The following is a 22,491-nucleotide window of genomic DNA, read 5'->3' as shown; positions in this document are numbered from 1 at the left end:
ACTAATGGAAATTTTAAGCAAGTAGGATCAAGATTCCAATGCAGTTCCTCGAAGAATTGTAACAGGAGATGAAACTTGGCTTTGCCAATATGGTTCTGAAGACAAAGCACAGTCAAAGCAATGGCTACCCAGAGACAGAGTGGTCCAGTCAAAGTGAAAGCAGACCAGTCCAGAGCAATGGCTATGGCACCAGTTATAGGGATGTTCACGGCATTTTGCTCGATGACTTCCTGGAGGGCCAAAGAACAGTAACACATGCTTGTTGTGAAAATGTTTTGGAAAAGTCAGCCTAAAACCAGTCAGCAGAAAAGTCAGCAGAAAAATGCCTAGGAAATCATCACCAGAGTTACCTTCTCTACCCTGTCAATGCTCCTGCTCCTTACTCTCCTCAAAGGCAATTTTGCAAATGTTTCCATGGGAAATCATTAGGCATACTCCTTAAACCATTGATTTGGCTCCTTCTGTCTTCTTTCTATTTCCTAATCTAAAAAAAAAAAAAAAAAAAAAAACCTTAAAAGCATCCCTTTTCCTTTTCCTTGTAAGTGATGATATTAGCCATTTTGTCCAACCCTCGCAAATTGAGAGTCCTAGGAGTTTAAGCATATCAGTGTAGTCTTTTTCATATCATCAGCTGAAGAAAGCATTCATTCATCATACCATTTTACTCCTTCGTATATCTGAAATTTTTCATATTAAAACCTTTTATAGAAAGAATTAATGCATCAAAAATGACTTAATTTTAATGAAATTGACACATTTAGAAGATTTTGCCTCCAGGGCAATTTTACCTAAATTTCTTTCTTATTTGCATGAGAATCAAGGGTAAGAATAACTCTTAAAAAGTTATGGATTTTGGGGCTGGTACTGTGGCGCAGCAGGTAAAGCTGCCATCTGCAGTGCTGGCATCCCATATGAGCGCGGGTTCTAGTCCTGTCTGCTCCACTTCCAATACTGCTCTCTGCTATGACCTGGGAAAGCAGTAGAAGATGGCCAAGTGTTTGGGTCCCTGCACCTGCATGAGAGACCCAGTGAATCAGTGGATGAAAGACCTCTCTCTCTCTGCCTCTCTGTAACTCTGCATTTCAAATAAAATAAATAAATCTCTTTTTTTAAAGTTATGGGTTTAGCCTTGCTTACCTTCTGAGCTTTCATTCAGAAAAAAAAATCTAATGATTTCAGTTACATTAAGGGACAAATAACTCTAGAGCTGAATTAATTGAAATAGAAATAATGCTTTAAGTTAATCTCTGCTAGTGGAATGTGAAGCATCAATGACAAGATTTGGGAGATTTTGCTTGTTCAGAGGATAGTCATTCTTTTTTTTTTTTTTTAAGATTTATTTTATTTATTTGAAAGACAGAGAGAGGTAGAGACAGAGAGAGAGGACTTCTATCCCCTGGTTCACTCCCCAGCCCTGTCAATCCGAAGCCAGGAGTCAGGAGCTTCCTCTGGGTTTCCCACATGGGTACAGGGACCCAAGGACTTGGGCCATCTTTCACTGCTTTCCCAGGCCATAGCAGAGAGCTGGATCAGAAAAAGAGCAGCCAGGACTAGAACTGGTGCCCATATGGGATGCCAGTGCTTCAGGCCAGGGCTTTAACCCACTGCACCACAGCATTGGTCCCAAGAGGGTATTCTTTAACCACATCATATTATCAGCCACCTATGAGCTGAGTCTGATAGTTTTAAAGAATTAAATTACATGGACAAGAAATCATTCTGTCACCTGTCCTCAACCTTTACAGCTAATAAAGAGTCATGGGTAGAAATCTGGCAAGATTTTGAAGAGAAAGAGTCTGGTGCTAGATTGCCTGTTTTTTTTTTAAACTAAGGATATTTAAGGTGTACATGATGTTTTGACATATATAGTGAAATATTTATGGTCCCCATTCTGTGCATCAGATCTCTAGACTTATTCATCCTACATGATTGCAAGTTGTGCCCTTTGGCTTACAACTCCCCATTCCACCCCCACCATTCTACTCTACCTATTTTTTTAGGTGTTTATTTTATTTATATTTGAAAGAGTTACAGAGAGAGGTAGATACAGAGGTCGACCATCCATTGGTTCACTCCCCAAATGGCTGTTAAGGCCAGAGTTAGGCAGATCTGAAGCCAAGAGCCAGGAGCTTCTTCCGGGTCTCTCACGTGGGTGCAGGGGCCCAAGAACTTGGGCCATCTTCTACTGCTTCCCAGGTACAATAGCAGGGAGCTGCATTAGATGTGGAGTAGCCAGAACTTGAACCGGCCCTTATATGGGGTCCTGGTGCTGCAGACAAGGGCTTTAACCCATTGCACCACAGTACCATCCTCTCTACCAATCTTATCTTTTTTAAAAAAATATTCTACATTTAGATGGCCAGCCCTGTGGCATAGCAGGTTAAGACGATGCCTGCAATGCTGGCATCCCATATGGATGCCGGTTTGAGTCCCAACTGTTCCACTCCAGCTTCCAATCCAGCTCCCTGGTAATGCACCTAGGAAAACAGTGGAGGATGGCACAAGTGGACCCCTGCACCCACGTGGGAGACCTAGAAGCAGCTCTTGGCTCTTGGCTTTGTTACCGGAGAAAATGCAGGGTTCTTGTCTTCGTGCAAGAAAGAATTCAGGCGTGAGACAGAGTAGTGGAAAGTAAAGTAACAAAGTTTATTAGGGAAGGGACATCCATAAGAATGGATGGGCACCTCTCCAGACAGGACCTGGGAGAGAGTGCCCAGTCGTTCCGACTTGGGGGTGGGGAAGGATTGAGGTTACATGGTTGAGTAGAAAGATTACACCTGGCCAGACCAGGCAGGCAGCTCAGCAGAGAGGCAGAGGGCTGAGTGCGCAGTCCGGTTGAGGCTGGGGGTTTTTAAGGAGATGGGTCTCTGTCTTCACACATTTCCTCCTGAAACAAAGGATTTTATGGCTGTAAATATTAAGAAGCTCCTATCTGAGTTTTCCCTTGAAAGTATCAGAGAGGAGGAAGCCTAGCTGGTGCCATCCTGGGTTCAGAGGAAGGGTGAGCAGGACCCCCTAGAGAATGGGGATCCGGAGCAGAGTGTTTGAAATGCAGATACTGGGCTGCATCTGGGAGATTGTGGAAGATTTGTCAGGCAGAAGGGGCGGGGACCTCCACCTGGCAGGTTATCAGGTAGAAGGGGGCAGGGCAGGATGTGAATGCCAGGCTGCCCATGAAACATTATCGATTATTTGAGATGTAGATGCATATGCTGGATATAGATGTCTTCTCTTTAGGCCTGTCATACACACATAAGCTCATATCTGACTTCCTACCTAACAGCTTCAGTCTGGCCCAGCCCCGGGTACTGTGGCCATCTGAGGAGTGAACCAGTGGATGGAAGATCTCTCTCTCTCTGTAACTCTACCTTTCAAATAAAGTAAATAAGTCTTAAAAAAAATGATTCTACATATAAATTGCAGTATGCAATATTTGTCTTTTTAAAAAGGCTTTTTAAAAAAAGATTATTTATTTGAAAGGCAGTTATATATAAAGAGAGATCTTCCATCTGCTAGTTCACTCTTCACTCCCCAAATGGTCACAACAGCCAGGACTGGGCCACACCATCCCGCATGGGTGGCAGGGGCCCAGGCACTTGAGCCACCTTCTGTTGCTTTTCCAGGCACATTAGCAGGGAGCTGAATCAGAAGCAGAGCAGCTGGGACTCAAACCAGTGCTCATGTGGGAGCCTGTGTTCCAGGCACAACACCAGCCTCAGTATTTGTTTTTCTGTGCCTGGTTTATGTCACTTAACATAATGTCCTCTGGATGTATCCATGTTGTCACAAATGGCAGGTTTTTTTTTTTTTTTTACAGCTGAATAATACTCATTCAGCTGTCCAGGGATAACTAGGTTTGTTATCAAATCTTGGCTATTGTGACAATGCGGTGATGGAGACGGCAGGGGTAGTAACTCTGTAAGGTGCCGCTTTTATTTGCTTTGGGTGTACATACCCAGAAGAGGAATCACAGAATCATATGTATTTCCACAAATCTTCTAAACTATGCTCATGGATAAGCTGGCTAAATTCACCCAAAAAGGTGTAGCTTGCCTCCATTTTAAAACTAGATGGTGGGGCCTGTGTTGTGGTGTAGCGCATAAAGCCACCACCTGCAGTGTGGGCATTTGGGGAGTGAATCAGCGTGTAGAAGATCTCTCCCTCCCAATGTCTTTGCTTTGCCTTTTTTTTTTTTTTTTTTTTTTTTTTTTTTTTTGACAGGCAGAGTTAGACAGTGAGAGAGAGAGAGAGACAGAGAGAAAGGTCTTCCTTTACCGTTGGTTCACCCTCCAATGGCCGCTGCGGCCGGCACACCGCGCTGATCCGAAGCCAGGAGCCAGGTGCTTCTCCTGGTCTCCCAAGCGGGTGCAGGGCCCAAGCACTTGGGCCATCCTCCACTGCACTCCCGGGCCACAGCAGAGAGCTGGCCTGGAAGAGGGACAACCGGGACAGAATCCGGCGCCCCAACCGGGACTAGAACCCAGTGTGCTGGCGCCGCAGGCAGAGGATTAGCCTAGTGAGCCGTGGTGCCAGCCATGCTTTGCCTTTCAAATAAGTAAAAGTCAATAAATCTTTAAAATAGGGTTAATGTAACGTTTATGAGGGGCAGAATATGAGTGATTTAGGTCTGTGAGACACATGCTTGATGACTTACAGAGTCTTGAGAAGTATTTCGAAGTGGTCAGATTGTAGCCAGAATTTAAATATTCTACAACAGTAAATTTTTTTTTTAATCATCACACAATGAACCGAACTAACACCCTGACAGTAGGGACTTCATTTTGGAGCACAACCCGAGACTCCATTCTGGGAAGGCACCCCCCTCACCCTGAGACTCTGGTCTGAAACTATGATCTAAGACAGTCATGCAATTGCAGTCCACTACATCACACTTGGCAGAGCAGAGAAACCCCCCAGCATGATCGCTCAAGCTTGAAAGTAGATAGGCTGCATCTGGGTTAATGATAAAAATGTAATTTGTCTGTGTCCTACATATGATTAAAACCAATATTTGGATTAACATCAAGATTATAATTGATATTGTTAAGAATGTAACTAGTTGGGGCTGGCTCCGTGGTGCAGGTTAATCCTCCGCCTGTGGCACCGGCACACGATATGGGCCCGGTTATAGTGCTGGCTGCCCCTCTTCCAGTCCAGCTCTCTGCTGTGGTCTGGGAAAGCAGTAGAGGATGGCCCAAGTCCTTGGGCCCCTGCACCCGCATGGGAGACCACGAGGAGGCACCTGGTTCCTGGCTTCAGATCGGCACAGCTCTGGCCGATGCGGCCACCTGGGGAGTGAACCAACAGAAGGAAGACCTTTCTCTCTATCTCTACCTCTCAAATAAATAAATAAATAAATATTTTTTTAAAAAAAGATTGTAACTGGTATTGTCAAGATTATAATTGATATTAGTTTCGCATAGGTTTTAGGTCAGCTTGACCCTAGTAATATGTATTCCCCCTTGATCTTAGCAACCATGTATTCCCCTCCCAGTTCTGCAGTTTTTGCCTTTTTAAACCCTGTTGCTTTGGGCTTCGGGGTTGAGAGTTCTTTGGGGCATGAGCCACTCTTGGCTGCTGGCAATAAAGGACTCTAAAATTTATCATTGTGTGGCGCTTCTCCGTTAGCACTCGCTCAGGCACAACAGAACATATTAGTTCGGTCCACAAAGGTGGGTTTAGGTACAGGGAAGGTGAATTTCTTGTAAATTGGAAATTACTAATTTTAGAGCATGACTAGTTGGTTATAAAGCACATTCAGAGACAATATACTGAGAAGAAAGCCATTGATTAATTTTAAGAAGGAAACTTCTAGGAATAGTTAGAAAAAAGGTCAAGTAATGTTGCTCCCGGTGACTAAGACAACAGACACTATGATGAACACTATCCAAGTCAAATTGACCTGGTTGGCAAGATTAATAGCCGTGTACGTGACACTCCTCAGAAGGGTCTCAGCAAATGTTTTTCTTGAAGGTTTTGCCAGATTTTTTTTGCTTTTAGGATCAGTTTGTTCTCCCTAATATATTATAACATCTTTGACCCCTCTCTTTTCCATAGGAATAATTAAGAATTATCCCATCATATTTTTCAGAATTTAGGCGTCTGAATTTGATAGAGAGCATTCTTTGGAGAAATAGAGGACTCTGGTACTCTCCCACAACCAAGTCCATACAGTTTCCAAGCAGTGATCATTCTTTACCTGTGCAGAGCTTGTAACGAAGTAGAACTTCTGAGCATCCTTCTTTTGGAGGAAGTAATCACATAGTACCAAAAAGATTTTTAAATGATTTTCACATCAGCATTACTGCCTTCCGGGCAAAATCATAAAAATTCTATAGTTCATCCATTCACTTCTCTGCCTAGTCAAAGACTGTGTTGTGTCCCATCTTATCTCCTTCTCTCTTCCAGGTCATGAATTTTGGGGCTTTACATACAAAACTCTGTAATATAATCTGACCTTTCTGAAATCCAAGGGCGGGCCAATGAACCATTCCTCGTTTGAGGACAGGGTCTTCCAGACGATTGAAGTACACCTTTGTATGAGACTCAGGATTGTTCTCTGACAGAATTCAACAAGTTAATCGCATACCTCCCCTCACCCTCAATTTCTCTTGCCTAAAGCGTTTATCCCCCAAGGTTGAGTGACAGGTGAGGAAGTGTAGCTCACCGCTGGAACGGTCTCCTGAACCTGTCATTTGGGGGGGGGGGGGAGTCCCCCGCCCCTCCCCCCGCTAGGAAGGCCACAGCTTGAAAACCGCGCTTGGAGGGTCAATAAAATGCTTATTTAAATGATTGGTGAACATAAAACTGAAAGGCAAAAAAAAAAAAAAAAAAAGACCGCCAGTGTTGGGGGCCAGCAACTGGACATGCCCCGCGGGACTGTGAGCTCCCCGGCGAGGGGGCGGAGTGGCCCGGCGGGTGAAAACAGAGCCGCTGCGCCTGCGCACACCCTGCCCGGTCACGTGCCCGCGTCGTCCGAGCTTCCGAGATTCCCGCGCCGGGGTGTCCGGCTTCTCTAAGGGACCGTCAACAAAACAGAGAGGCGTCAACCTTTTCCCTTAGGGGGCGGATTCGGGTAGGAGTGGAGCGTTTGGTCGGCAACGCCCCCTTCTCGCTCTTAGGCGGGGCACGTGAGGCGGAGTGCCCGGCCTGCGGGGCATGGCCCGGTGTGGGGAGGGCGGTGAGGCCCCGGGGGTGCCTTTGGGGTCCCCTGGCGTTTGCGTTAAGGGGCTGCCGAGGAAGGGGCCCAGTGAGAGGCGCCGGCTGAAGGCGATGGTGTCGGAGCAGCTCGCCCAAGATCTGCTCAGGTAGGAGGAGGCGGGAACTGCTTCAGTGCCTCGGCGCCCACTTCGGCCCCCGCCGCTGGGGCTTCCACGGGCTCGGCCTCCCATCCCTCCCCGCCCGGTTCTCTCGGCCTCAGACCAGGGCGGGACGTTCGTCAGCCTCTCGGCTAACTTTGCTCTCCCCTAATAACCAATCCGCAGCAGCTCAGACACTGGTACCGGATTCAAAAGGAAAACAAAAGTTAAGATCCTAATTGTGTGCAGCACTGATTTATGCTAAAAGACGGTGACGACACGGGCAGGCTTTAGTGGCTTGAACGACAAATCGCTAAGGTCAGCGTGGATCTAGATCCTGAAACTTAGACAATTTTAACGAGCTTCAACAATTTTAAGAAAAATAGGAAAATCAGTATTTATTTGGACTGAAGAACGCTAGAATAAGTTACAGAAGCTTTGAGGGCCTTTTCCTTATTTCTCTTTAAATAATTTACAGAAATGCTTAAATAGTAGACTCTCTCTTTCACCTAGGACACTCTAATTCCCAGCAGCTCTAGTTCTCAGAGGATCCATTCAAATGGGAGACTGTCCTAAAGCGTCACTTTTGTAATGTCAGTAGCAGGCTGCTCAGAATCCAGAGAAAGCCATTTTAGTTTACAAAGAAGCTGAAGCCTAGAAACACTACCTAGCTAATTTTCATTTCCAACAGAACTTTGATTCTTGCACTTTGGTGCACATGGCCCTGACCAGGAAGCTTGCGAAGACTTAGGTTTCCTGGGTGCCCACCCATAGTTGATTCAGTTGCTCTGGGATGGCCTGAGATTTTGCACCTCTACCAAGGTCCCAAGTGATGCTGAATGCTGTTAGCCAGGGTCACACTTTGAGAATCGCTGAACTAGCATAAACGTAATTGCCAATGATAGCAGGTGTGTAGCATACAACATTTTAAGAGTGCTTTCTGTCAGAAACTCACCCACGCTTAAAGATCCTGTAGCCACAAACTGAATTTTATTTAAATATAAAGATTGCTCCCTGAGTCTGTCTACACAGGATGTTGTTTTCTCTCCACTGGGGTACTGATATAAAATGAAAAAAAAAATAAGCCTGAAGTTGTTCTGTTTTTAGGATGAATTTATGAGGCTGAGATTCTCCCTCTGTTCAGTGCCTTTATTCTATTTTGCCAGCCTTCAAGTGTTACTAAGTTAAGGGTATTTGGCACAGCAGTCAAGATGAAAAAATTATCCTCTTCCTAGTAGTAACTGAAGATAGGATGCTAAACCCCCAAATTCTATTATAAGCAAAGAAAAATAGATACAGGGTTTTTAAAAAAGATTTACTTGTTTGGAAGGCAGAATTACAGAAAGAGAGGAAGGGACAGAGTGAGACATCTTTGATCTGCTGGTTTACTCCCCAAATGGCTGCAATGGCCAGAGCTGGGCTGATCCGAACCCAGGAGCCAGGAGCTTCTTTTGGGTCTCCAGTGTGGGTGCAGGGGCCCAAGGAGTTGGGCCATTTTCTGCTGCTTTCCCAGGTGCATTAGCAGGGAGTTGGAAGAGAAGTGGAGCAGCCTGGGCTTGAACCAGCTCCCATATGGGATGCTGCCACTGCAGATGACAGCTCAACCTGCTGTGCTAGGAGCCTGCCCCAGTTATTTAAAACAAAAACAACAAACAAACAAACAAAACCCACAAAACTGAATGTGCTTACTCAACCACCTTGAATGCGGTACTATTTTAATCTCCAAGCACAACCATATTATTGATTTATTCTGCAAATGTTATTGTAGTATCTGGCATGAACTATGTACCTATCCCTATACTAAATCCTGAAGAATCAAAAATTATTAAGATAATGCCTTGATGTTTGCACTTAAATTCTATCAGGAAAGATAATGGCCAAACAAAAGTGAGAGTGGTAGTGGGGTGACTTGGGGAAGCCTTTATGTAGTAACATTTGAGTGAGCTCTTGGGAATTGATTAAGGATTGATTGGGTAAAGTTTGGGGAAAGAGAAGTAGGAGACATCCAAGCAAGGTGAAAACACACAGATTTGAAAGAGATTGATTTATTTTGAGAAAGCAAATTTTATTAGATTCTTCCAAATAACAAGGAGTAGAGATGCCTCTAGGTTACCTGAGGTGATGAGATATGTGGATAAGTGAGAAAAAACAGGAAATTCTTTCCAGATCTGATATAAAGCTGGAAAGAAGCTTAAGATATGAAAATTTTATGATAAGACCTCATTGAGAAATGTACCATTATTCAGGATAATTATAAAAAACAAATAGCTAATGTTGCCATCCTATTTGCTAGACACTGGGCTTTCTGTAATGTTTTATTTACTTCTCTCGTGAATCTTATTAGGGAAGTCTTTTTTTAATCATTCCCATTTAACAGATGAGAATAGAGAAGCACTAGACGAGTATTAGAAATAAAGAAGGAGCCGGCGCTATGGCGCAGTGGGTTAAAGCCCTGGCCTGAAGTACCGGCTTCCCATATGGGTGCCACTTCTAGTCCCGGCTGCTCCTCTTCCCATCCAGCTCTCTGCTATGGCCTGGGAAAGCAGCAGAAGATGGCCCAAGTCGTTGGGCCCCTGCACCCACATGGGAGACCTGGAAGAAGCTCCTGGCTCCTGGCTTCCTATCAGCGCAGCTCCGGCCAGCCATGCAGCTACCTGGGGAGTAAATCAGCAGATGGAAGACCCCTCTCTCTGTAACTCTGTCTTTCAAATAAATAAAATAAATCTTAAAAAAAAAAAAAAAGTAATGACGTCAAAATAAGAGCCATAGTGATCTTCCTCCAGAGACATCAAAGTGATTTGGCCAAGGTCACATGACCAAAATATGAACCAGAAAATGACCCAAGCACTCTACCTTCTCTGCAGTAACTATGCAAATAGATCTTCCATTTGTACGTTTATTTCTGCTTATCTTCTTATCCTTCTATTTTTCTTTATTGTGGATTTGCTTGTAATGCTCTTAGAGTGTCCTCAGTTGATCCCTGTTTCTTACAGAACATCTCTATTTGAGTTCTTTTGCTTAACTACCACATTAGCCAGTGGTCCCTAGCCCTATACTAAATCCAGAAGAATCAAAAATTAGTAAGATAATGCTTTGATGTTTACGCTTAAATTCTATCAAGAAAGATAATGGCCAAAAAAAAGTGAGAGTGATACCTTGGTCCAATCCATTGTCCATTCATATGTGATTAGAGTATAGGGACATTGGTACAAACCAGGGCTGTATATCAATAATAAATGTATTTAGTAGCTTTATTTGGAAGAAGATTATGAGTGGCATTGCACACAAAGTGTTAGCATATAAGGGAGAATGGAGAGACTAAGACTAGATCACAGAGGCCTTTCTGCAGAGAGGTGTTTAGAATATATTCAGGAGGCAGTGGAGAACCATTGGTGTCTTTAAAATAGGGGATTAACATATTTGGATCTTGAACTTCAGGAAAAGAGAAATTGGAAGCAAGGAGATCAACTAGGAGATTTGATAATAGTCAAGTGACTATAATGTCAATGGAAATGAAACAATTGATGGTCTTGGTAACTGATTACCTGTAAAATAAGAGGAAAAGAGAAGAATGGAAGATGGCCCAAAATCTTAGAAAATTTGAAAGAGAGAGGTATAATGAATTCAGGAAGCTATGTATGGGAGACCATTGGAAATATGTCTAGAGTTGAGGAGGGAAACTGGACTAGCAGATAACAATTAAGCAGTGGCATCACTAGAACCCAATTATTTGGGCCGAATCTGAGAGAGATCCTAGGTTTTTTTCTTTCACCTTGTATATCCAATCAGCAACTCCTGCCAATTTTTTTTTTTAGATTTATTTTATTTATTTGAAAGGCAGAGCTACAGAAAGAGAGGGAGAGACAGAGAGAGTGATCTTCTGTCCACTGGTTCCCCCCCAAATGGCTGCAACAGTCAAGAGTGGACCAGGAGCCAGGAATTCCACCCAGGTCTCCCACATTGGTGGCATGGACCCAAGCACTTGAGCCGTCATCCACTGTCCTTCCAGGTGCACCAGCAGGAAGCTGGATTGGAAGTAGGGCAGCTGAAACTTGAACCATTGCCCATATGGGATGTCAGCATCTCAGGCAGCAGCTTAACACTTTATGCCACAACACTGGCCTCAACTCCTGCCAATTTTTTTTTTAAAGATCTGCTTATTTATTTGAAAGACAGTTATGGAGAGGCAGCAGGGGTAGGGAGTGGGGGTCTTCCATCCGCTGGTTCATTCCCCAAATGGCCACAACAGCAGGAGCTGTGCCAATCCGAAGCCAGGAGCTAGGAACTTCCCCCAGGTCTCCCATGTAGATGCAGGGGCCCAAGGACCTGGGCCATCTTCTACTGCTTTCCCAGGCTATAACAGAGAGCTAGATCAGAAGTAGAGCAGCCAGGACACAAAGCAGTGCCCATCTGGGATGGTGGCACTGCAGGCAGCAGCTTTACCTGCTGTGCCACAACACTGGCGTAGGTATAGTAGGATCATTAACAAGCTGGTGTGGAACACTTGGCTGTATACTAAAGATAGTTTTTGCCCTTGGGGAGTTCATCCTCAGGTAGGGAGCAAGGCACATAGAAATAATAATGATGCAGTGACAGGCACTGTAATAGAGGAATGTACCCAGTGTGATGGGATTAGAGGAAAGAGCCATTAACTTGCTGTTGGGGGAGTGTTAGTGTCATTGGCAACTTTCCAAACTTTCACTGTAATGGATATCTTTATCCATGAGGTGTACCTCCTGGTGTGATTACCAGTTATGTCCTGCAATACAAGAGGCCTCTGAGAATACATCCCTTGCTGATGATATTGCTATAGTGATATGAAATGCTATGTAGTATTTAGACAGTGAAAATATGTAGTTACCACAAAGTGACAAAAGATTATGACAGTTTGTATTATGATGTTGATTTCTGTTCTCAAACACTTTACATATATGTATCAGTAACTATGCCTGTGCATTAGTAAAACATTTGAATAGATTTAACCTCTGAGTCCATCATTTAAATAATAAATTAGAGAATGATTAATTCCATTGGCAGGGGGAGAGGGGTGGAAGAAGGCTAAATGTCACATTCTTGACCGCCAAGCCTACACTTCAGACTTGGTAATTAACATCAGTCAGAACAAAGTGTACCAGTTTCTGATCTGAATTGTCTATTGTTATGTCCAATTTGTTGCATTATTGTTTTTTTGGTTCAGTTTTGGTAAGATTTTAAAAAGGATTATTTTCAATTGTTAATATAGCCATGTTAATGTTGTGTTCCATGTTGAAAAATAAATCTATAAAGAGGTTACATTTTAAAGAAAAATCAATAGCAGAAAATCAATTTTATTAGAAGAAATGAATAAGAAAAGGTATTTTGCAAAAGTGGTCCTATTATGTTTGCATTATGAATTTTAGAAAATTAAGATTGTAAGCCAACACTAACATTCTTAGGAATGAACTGAGAACAAACTCATTTTTATGCTAGTATTTTATCTTTATTTTGTCTTTTTTAGCTTATTTGTTATTTTAAACTCTTTTATAAAAACAAATATATCACATTTCTTAGCATCACTAATTAAACTATGATTTCTTTTTATATCTGACAGGCTTCTAAGGGAAGAAATCCATGCAGATGTTACTTTCTCTGTAGGTTGTACTTTGTTCAAAGCACACAAAGCAGTCCTTTTAGCAAGGGTTCCTGACTTCTATTTTTACACTGTTGGACCGACATCGAGTCATTTAACAGATCATGAGTCTGTTGCTCTGGAGAATGTTGAAGCTTCAGAGTTTAGGACATTTTTACAGTAAGTAAAATCTTCTTCCCCTCAGATTTAAGTCTCAGATGTAATTGTTTCTTTTTAAATATACTGTGTTTAATATCTATTTTAAAAGCTAAGGAAATTAATTTAAAATCCAAATTATCTTACTAACTCATATTAGTAGAGGCTAAGAACTACTATTAGAGGGTTAGTATTGGTAGAGGCTAAGTAGGAACTTAAGACTGATTTGGGGGGCCAGCACTGTGGCGTAGTAGGTTAAGCCTCTGCTTGTGGTGCCAACATTCCATATGGACGCAGATTCAGGTCCTGGCTGCCCCATATGCGATCTAGCTCCCTACTAATGGCCTGAGGAAGCAGTGGAAAATGGCCCAAGTGCTTAGGCCCCTGTACCCACGTGGGAGACTCAGAAGAAACTCCTGGCTCCTGGCTTCAATTGGCCCAGTTCTGGTGGTTGCAGCCCTTTGGGGAGTGAACCAGCCAATGGAAGACCTCTCTTCTGTCTCTCCCCTTCTCTGTAACTCTGCCTGTCAAGTAAATAAATAAATCTTTAAAAAAAGAGAGAGACTGATTCTGAGGGAGGAGGAATGAATGGTATGCTCTGTAGTACTGTTTTATTATAAAGACCAAAATGTCTTTAGACATTTTGCCATATATTCTCTGGGCTCCAAACTGTCCCCAAACTGACTTCTGTATTATTGGTACCTGACGCTTTAAGTAAACTATGTTTATAAAAAATATAAGATCATAACTTTTTATTCTCAGGACTTATGTCTTAGTTTATTCAGGCTACTAAAACAAAATACCTTAGACTGAATTACTAATAAATAGCAGAAATTTACTGCTTGCAGTTCTAGAGGTTGAGAGGTCCAAGATCAAGGCACCCCTAAATTTGGTGTCTTGTGAGGGTTAGTTTCTCAGATAGCATCTTCTGTGTCTCCCATTCCTGAAAGTAGAACCTTCCAAATGCCAAAATATCTTGCTTCTTCATACGTGCTACATTAAGGATTAACTTTTAACATACGTATTTTAGCTTCATGAACATTCAGACCACAGCATCTTGTGTTCTGTCAAAATTTTTGAAAATAGGACATCAGTTGAACTTCTTTTTTTAAAATATTTATTTATTTGAAAGTCAGAGTCACAGAGGGAGAGACAGAGAGAGATCTTCCATCTACTGGTTCATTCTCCAGATGGCTGCAACAGTTGGACTGAGCCAGGCTGGAGCCAGGAGCTTCATCCAGGTCTCCCACATGGTTGGCAGGAGGCCAAGTACTTGGGACATCGTCTGCTGCTTTTCTCAGGCCATTACCAGGGACCTGGATTGGAAATGGAGCAGCTGAACTATGAACTGGTACCCATATGGGGTGCCAGCATCACAAGTGGCAGCCTTACTGTTGGCTACGCTACAGTGCTAGCCTCTCAGTTGAACTTTTTAGTGATTTGGAGGACTCAAGTGTTTGCTGAACTCAGAGACTTATTATTAGCTAAATAGTGGAAGACATTTAATGTACTTCACTTATTTTTATTGTCAAATGTTAATCCATTGTATGACTATACCACATTTTGTTTATCTGTTCTTTGATGAATGATGGCCTTTTATGGTGTTTTTTGGCTGTGATAAGTAATGCTGCTAGGAGCATTCATATACAAGATTTTGTTCTTATGTTTTCATTTTCCTTGGGTATATATTTAGGATGGGAATTGCTGGGCCACATGGTAACTCTATGCTCAACCTTTTTTTTTTTTTTTTTTTTTTTTTTTTTTTAAGATTTATTTATTTTATTGGAAAAGCAGAGTTACAGAGAGGCAGTGGCAGAGAAAGAGAGAGGTCTTCCATTGCTGGTTCACTCCCCAAATGGCCACAACGGCCAAATCTGTGCCAATCCGAACCCAGGAACCAGGAGCTTCTTCTGGGACACCCACACAGGTGCAGGGGCCAAGGACTTGGGCCATCTTCCACTGCTTTCCCAGGCCACAGCAGAGAGCTGGTTTAGAAGTGGAGCAGCCAGGACCCAAACCGGTGCCCCTATACGATGCTGACACTGCAGGCAGCAGCTTTACCTGCTACGCCACAGTGTCGGCCCTTGCTCAACCTTTTGAGGAACTACTAGACTCTTCCAAAGGATCTATACCATTTTCCACTCCTCTAGTGATGTATGAGGGTTTTAGTTTCTCTACATCCTTGGCAATACTTGTTATTATCTTCAGTCTTCCTTATATATATAACCTAGTGAGTATAATTGGTCTCTCATCGTTGTGGGTTTAATTTGTATTTCTCTGATAGATGATGATGTTGAGCATGTTTTCATGTACTTATTTGCTATTTCTCTATCTTTGGACAACTAGTCATATTTTTAATTTAGTTGTCTATATTATGGGGTTATAAGAGTTTTTATGTATTCTGGCATATTAGACTGATATCAGACATGTGATTTAACAGAAGTTTTCTAGCATTCTGTGAATTATCAATTCTCTTGATGGCATTCTTAAAAGCACAAAAGCTTTCATTTTTCTATTTTTCCATTTTGTCTGTCTTTTGTTACTTGTGTTTTTGGCATCAGATCTAAGAAGCTATCATCAAATTCATTTATGCTTATTTATAAAATTTTATACCTTTCCCTCTTAAATTTATGTTTTTGGTCAGTTTTGAGTTCATTTTCATATATAATGTGAGGTTTGAGCCAAACTGCATTCTTTTGCATTTGTATATTCAATTTTTTCAGCATCATTTGTTTTCTGAAGAGACTCTTTTTTTCCTGTTGTATTGTCTGGACATCCTTGTCAAAAGTCACTTGCCCTTAGATGTTAAGTTCTGGACTCATTTCTAGTCCATTGATCTGTATATTTATCCTATGTCAGTGCAAAGGAGTCTGTGTTACTGTGGCTTTGTAAGATGCTTAGAAAAGGGAAATGTGAATCCTCTGACTTTGTTCTTTGTTAAGGATGTTGTGGCTATTCTGGGTCCTTTGCTTTTCTATGTGGATTTGAGGGTTGGTGCTATAGTTTGGATATTAATTTGGAGTTCCCTAAAGCCCACGTGTTGAAGACTTGGTCTCCAAAGTCTTATGTTATTGATGAATGGGTTAAAATTAATTGCTGATAGAGTGGAGATTTGATCCAGCTGTAGTGTCTGTGGGGTCCTTTGGTGGGAGGGCAGTTCCCTCAAGAGGGCTGCTTATCTACGCGGTTGGGCCCAGCTGTTCTCACTCTGCTTCCTGACTTAGCATGTGATGCTTCTGCTGCATGCATTCCACCACCCAGCACTGTCATCAGATACCAGGTCACTGGGGCTGCCCCAGCTTGAACTCTGAACCTCCAAAATGTGAGCCAAAATAAACCTCCCTTCATAAATCGCTTGTCTTAGGTATTTAGTTGTAGTGATAAAAAAGTAGGCAATTGGCTTGTCAATTATTGCAAAAAAAGCAGGAATTTAGGTCGAGATTGCATCAGATCTGTAGATTAATTCAGAGAGTGCTTCCTGTCTTAACAATATTACATCTTCCAGTGCATGAACTTGGAATGTATTTCTTTTTATTTAATTGCTTTCAACATTGTGTTATAGGTTTCAATGTACAAGTCTTAAACTTCTTTGTTAAATATATTCCCAAGTGTTTTATTTTTTAAAGATTTGTTTATTTTTTGAAAGGCACAGAGAGAAAGAGAGAGAGAGAGATTATCCATCCACTGGTTCGCTTTCCAAATGGCTACAACAGCCAGGTCTGGGCCAGACTGAAGTTAGTAGCCTAGAATGCCATCCTAGTCTCTCACATGGATAGAAGGGGCCCAGGTACTTGGGTTATCTTCTGCTGTCTTCCAGGCACATTAGCAGGAAGTTGGATTTGAAGTGGAGTAGCTGAGATTTGAAGTAGGTCTACAATAAGGAATGCTGGTGTCATGAGCAATGACTTAATCTGCTGTGCCACAACTCTGGCCCCAGTATTTTATTTTTTGATGATATTGTAAATTGAATTATTTTCTAATTTCATTTTGCATTGTTTGTTGCCAGAATATAGAAATACAATTCATGTTTACATATTGATCTTTTTTAAAAAAATTATTTATTTATTTATTTGAAAGTCAGAGTTACACAGAGAGGAGAGGCAGAGAGACAGAGAGAGGTGTTCCATCTGCTAGTTTACTCCCCAATTGGCTGCAACAGCTGGAGCTGCACCGATCTGAAGCCAAAGCAAGGAGCTTCTTTTGGGTCTCCCACGTGGGTGCAGGGGCCCAAGGACTTGGGCCATCCTCCACTGCTTTCCCAGACCGTAGCAGAGAGCTGGATCAGAAGTGCAGCAGCCGGCACTGGCGCCCATGTGGGATGCCAGCACTGCAGGCTGCAGCTTTACCCACTACACCACAGTGCTGGCCCTGCATATTGTTCTTGTATCCTACAATGTTGATAAATTTACCAGTTTTTTGTTAGGCTTCTAAGGATTTTTTAACATATAAGTTTGTCATTTGTAAAAATAGATAACTTTACTTGTTGCTTTCCAACCTGGATGTCTTTTATTTGTTTTACTCGCCTGATGGCCCTGGCTAGAACTTCTGGTAAAACATTGAATAGAAGTGGTGGGAGCAGACATCCTTGCTGATCTTGGGAGGAAAGCTTTGTCTTTTTTTTTTTTTTTTTAAGATTATTTTATTTGAAAGGTAGAGTGACAGACACACACACACATACATACAGTCTTCCATTTGCTGGTTCACTACTAATATGCCCACAACAGCTGGTCCTAGGCCAGGCCCAAGCCAGGAGCCAGGAGCCAGGAACTCCATCTAGGTTTCCCTGTGAATATCAGGAACCCAAATACTTGGGCCATTATCAGCTGTCTCCCAAGAGCATTAGCAGGAAGATGGATTGAAAGCATAGAGTAGCCAGAACCTGAACTCAGATATGGGATGTGGGCATCCGAAGTGGCAGCTTAACCTGCTGCTCCATAATGCCTGTCCCAGTCTTTTACTATTATTATTTTAAAGCGTTTTTTAAAAACTTATTTGAAAGGTGAGAGAGATACAGAGGGAGAACTCTTCTAGAGCAGAGGTGTGCCTTGAACCCAGGACTTTGAAATGAAAGGCAGGCATCCCAAGCAGCAGCATAACCTGCTGTGCCACAATACCCACCCCAGCCTTCAGTCTTTTACCATTAAGTATGGTTTTAGCTGTGGGCTTTTCTTTTCTTCCTTTTCTTCTTTTTAAACACTTATTTATTTATTTGGAAGGCAGAGTTACAGAGAGAGAGAGAGAGAGAGAAGAGACGGACAGATCTTGGCATCTGCTGGTTTACTCCCCAAATGACTGCAATGGACTGGTCTGAAGCCAGGAGACAGGAGCTTCCATGTGGGTGCAGGGGCCCAGGCTTTGGACCATCTTCCACTGCTTTCCCCGGCATGTTAGCTGCGAGCTGGATGAGAAGTGGAGCAGCTAGGATTGAAACCGGTGGCCATATAGGATGCTGGCATCACAGGCGGTGGCTGTACCTGCTTGCCATAGCACCAGCCCCAGCTGTGGGCTTTTCATAGATGTCCTTAATCAGATTGAGGACATTACTGTGTTTCCCTTCTATTTCTAGTTTATTGAGTGTTTTATTATGACAAGGTATTAGATTTGCTGAATGATTTTTCTGTGTCAGTTGAAATGATAATGTGATTTTTGTGCTTTATTCTATTGATATGGTATATAACATTAACTTTCTTTTGTCTAACCACTGTTGAATTCCTGAGATAAATTTGAGTTGATTGTGATGCTTAAGCCTTTTTATATATTGCTGTATTGAGTTTGCTATTGCTGAAGATTTTTTTCACGTATGTTAATTAGGAACATTGATCTATGTGTTTCTTTTGATGTCTGGCTTCTTTTGTATCAGTAACTGGCCTAATAGAATGAGTTGGGAAGTGTTCCCTCCTTTTCTGTTTTTGGAAAAGTTTGTGAAAGGTTAATGTTAGTTCTTTAAATATCTGATTGAGTTCATCAGTGAAGTGGTCCTGGTTTTCTCTTTGTGGGAAGTTTCGGTTTACTAACTGAATTTATTTACTTGTTGTGGGTCTACTCAGATATTCTGTTCCTTCTTGAATTGGGTTTTGGTAGTTTTTGTCTTTCTTGGACTTGCCAATTCATTTAGGTTATATAATTTTTTGGCATTGTATATTACTTTTTAACACTAAAAAGTTTTTTAGACTATATTCAAATTTTCTACTGTATTAGGTTGACCTTTCTTCAAGTGACCCATGTTTAAAATATTGAAAACACATATATACATAAATATATAGGTATATGGATATTTATATCATTAATTATATGATATTTATTTTGAAATTACATGATATATTAGGCAAATAACATCAAAAGCACACTGGGAAATAGCTTTTTTTTTAAAGAATCACCAATGTTATTTTAATTAATATTTTATATTTTATATTTCAGGATTGTATATTCATCCAACAGAAATATAAAAAACTACGAAGAAGAAAATCTTAGGAAAAAGATAGTGAAGAGTGGCCTATCACAAAAAAAAATGGACTTTAATTTTCAAAAATGTAAAGAATCATCTGATTCTTTTCTTCAAAAGCCTGAAAATCCAGAGGATATCAGTGATCGAGATGACAGTTTAATTTCCAATGGTGAGATACGTTTTGTGGATTTTTATAAAATGTTGTAGCCATGAAATAATTATATTCTGATATAATTGGAGAAATATATACTTCAAAAATCTGCTGTACTTTTTTTTATAAAAATAATCATGGGGAAATGAAAATACTGTCATCTTCCAGTTTCCCCAGGTTATTGGAGATGAGATTATTATGAATGAATCCCAAAAAAAATTCACAATTCTCTTTTTAATCATTTAAGTGTCCACTTATTGTCCTTATTCCAATCTACACCATAAAAAAGCTTTAGAAAAGTATAGTCTATTCTGTTATTATATAATATATGCATTCCTTAAAAAATCCCATGCAACAAAAAACATTAATGCTATACAAAAGCTTTGTTATGATACACGTAAAAAAGACAGGAAACTAATAAAAATGATAACCTAATTTTATGTATGTTGAATGGTTAAAAAAATGCCTATAGGGACTGTTGTCGTGTAGCAAGTAAAGCCACTGCCTGTGACAATAGCATCCCATATGGGCACCAATTTGTGTCCCAGCTGCTCCACTTCCAATCCAGCTCCCTGCTAATTGCCTGGGAAAAGCAGTGGAAGATGGCACTAGTGTTTGGGCCCCTGCCACCTACAGGAGAGATCTGGATGAAGCTCCTGGCTTCTGGCTTTGTTACAACCATCTGGGGAGTGACTCAGCAGATGGAAAATCAATCTCTCTCTCTCTCTGTAACTCTTTATTTTTATATTTTTTAAAATGGTGCAGCCTTTTTTTTTTTAAGATTTATTTTATTTATTTCAAAGAGTTACAGAGAGAGAGGTCTTCCATCTGCTGGTTCACTCCCTAGTTGGCTGCAACGGCTGGAGCTGCGCTGATCCAAAGCCATGAGCCATGAGCTTCTTCTGGGTCTTCCACATGGGTGCAGGGGCCCAAGGACTTAGTCCATCTTCTACTGCTATCTCAGGCCATAGCAGAGAGCTAGATCGGAAGAGGAACAGCCGGGACTAGAACCCGTGCCCATATGGGATGCCAGCGCTTCAGGCCAGGGCTTTAACTCACTGTGCCACAGCACCAGCCCCTGTAACTCTGACTTTCAAATAAATAAATAAATCTTTAAAAAGAAAAGAAAATGTCTACAATACATTTGGCATTTTACCTTGAAAAAGACCTGAAGTTAGTTTGCTTGTAGAAGTGGGTGTGAGAAAGATCGCAGCTTGTAAATCATTGGGAATCAGTGGAAAGAAGATATTAAGTAGACAGAGAACAGATCATTTACTACTCATAGAGTATCTTCAGGCCAATTGTCAACCCCAAAACCCTAAGAGGCAGTGTAGTAAGGGCTTGATGTTATGGCGCCCAAGTAGTGGGGGATTGTGCTACAGGAGAGGAGCAACAAAATTAGGAAGCTTTTATGTGCTGCTGGAAGATCTGTTACTTTGGAAGGTAAATCTCTGGGGAGGGGAAAGGAATGGAAGGTTGTATTAGGTCCCTGAATTGAAAGGACCTGGCTTCCAGGGGAAGTAAGTCTAAATATTTCTGAGGCAATATATTATCTTTACCTTCCAAGCATATTTGCATTTCATCACTGTTTAGCCAAGTTTACCAGTGCTTTGCTCAGAAAGGTTATACCATGCAAAAACATAAAAATAATCATAGGAAATTTTCTCCTAACAGTAGTCTTATGAAATCAGATGGAAATTTGTAACACTGGATATGGTTGGGTGAGGCTCATAACATATACAGTAAACTGAGGTGTCTGGTAGATGTGTGTGTGTATGTTTGTGTGTGTGTGTGTGTGTTTGTGTGTGTGTGTGCTTTGTGTATTCTTACGTGGTTCAATTGAATGCTGTTTTCTGCATTGTCCTAGTGTTTCTTGTGTTGAAGAGGAAGTTAGGCTGTGACCAGAGACGAGACAGACAAGACCCATGAGGAGGGCAAATATCCTACTGTCTGTTTACTGTATCCCCTGTTCTAGTTCCCCATAGGTATGGCATGTCTGGACAGTCATCCATATCTTGGTTCCCCATAGTTGTAGGCATGCCTGGGTAGGTGTCCTAATCTCGGTTCTCTGCAACCACCACCCTGCTTAAGTTCCCTGTAAGCTTGGTCTCAAGTTCCTCGTGGGTGATCCTGAGTCCTGCAGGCTACACTAAGCCTACCAGTTTTTGTAACTGTTAATGCACGATGCTGATGAACCTATAAATATTGTAAGGAACCTGGTTCAGATGCCCAGTCTTGGGAAGTGATTCCCCTGGGCCTGTCAACTTTAATAAACTGCTTCTGCTGATCCTCCACCCAGCCTCTGGTGCCTGTTTGAACTAAGGGAATTTCTTAAATCGAGCTTTCTGTAACAGTGTATGAAATTGTATCTGAGCAAACTCAAAATTCAGGTTTTTCTCAAATTGTTTTCAAGACAAGTATTATAGTAGAATTGACTGTAAAAGTGTATGAAAATATCTGTTAACTAAAGGATCACTGATGTTTAGTGCAACAAGGAAAACAACTAAACTGATTTAAGCTTGGTTAGATTTCTTCTCTTTTATGGTCACCATGTCTTATTATGAATGAGTGAATAGACATTCTAGGCTTTGAGGTAGATCCATTCATACACTTTATCACATTTAGTCTCATATAACCCAAAGAAGTAAGTGGTTACAGACTGATTTTATAGCTAAGGACCCTAAGGCTTAGAATGCATAGAAGCTTTCCCAAGGCCACACAACAATTGGCAGAGCCAGCCTTTGGTATCCTGTGTCTAGTATAGAGCTCTGCCATGGCCCCACAACAGCCCTTTCAAGTGGCCTAAGAAGTTGTGAGTAGAAGTGAAAAGAGC

The 22,491-nt window shown here is 41.7% G+C and overlaps 1 protein-coding gene across 5 annotated transcripts in view; it reads left to right on the top strand.

Annotated features, from left to right (window-relative positions):
- Positions 1–6,947: 6,947 nt before the first annotated feature.
- Positions 6,948–22,491, top strand: part of BTBD8 (BTB domain containing 8) — a 116,069-nt gene continuing 100,525 nt past the window's right edge. For 3 of the 5 annotated variants that reach the window (XM_008264890.5, XM_070078046.2, XM_008264889.5), the window contains exons 1-3: positions 6,948–7,307; positions 12,889–13,086; positions 19,480–19,676. In XM_008264890.5, coding sequence (XP_008263112.3) covers positions 7,159–7,307; positions 12,889–13,086; positions 19,480–19,676 — 544 coding nt within the window. In that variant the 5' untranslated portion in view covers positions 6,948–7,158. Of the gene's footprint in view, positions 7,308–12,888; positions 13,087–19,479; positions 19,677–22,491 lie in introns of those variants that run through there. The other 2 variants (XM_089300354.1, XM_051857505.3) reach the window with 2 other exon arrangements.

The sequence above is a fragment of the Oryctolagus cuniculus genome, chromosome 7 (assembly GCF_051225735.1).
Source record: "Oryctolagus cuniculus isolate XC-2025 breed Fujian yellow rabbit chromosome 7, ASM5122573v1, whole genome shotgun sequence".
Classification (NCBI taxonomy): Eukaryota; Metazoa; Chordata; class Mammalia; order Lagomorpha; family Leporidae; genus Oryctolagus; species Oryctolagus cuniculus.
This window is presented reverse-complemented; position numbering and strand designations above follow the sequence as displayed.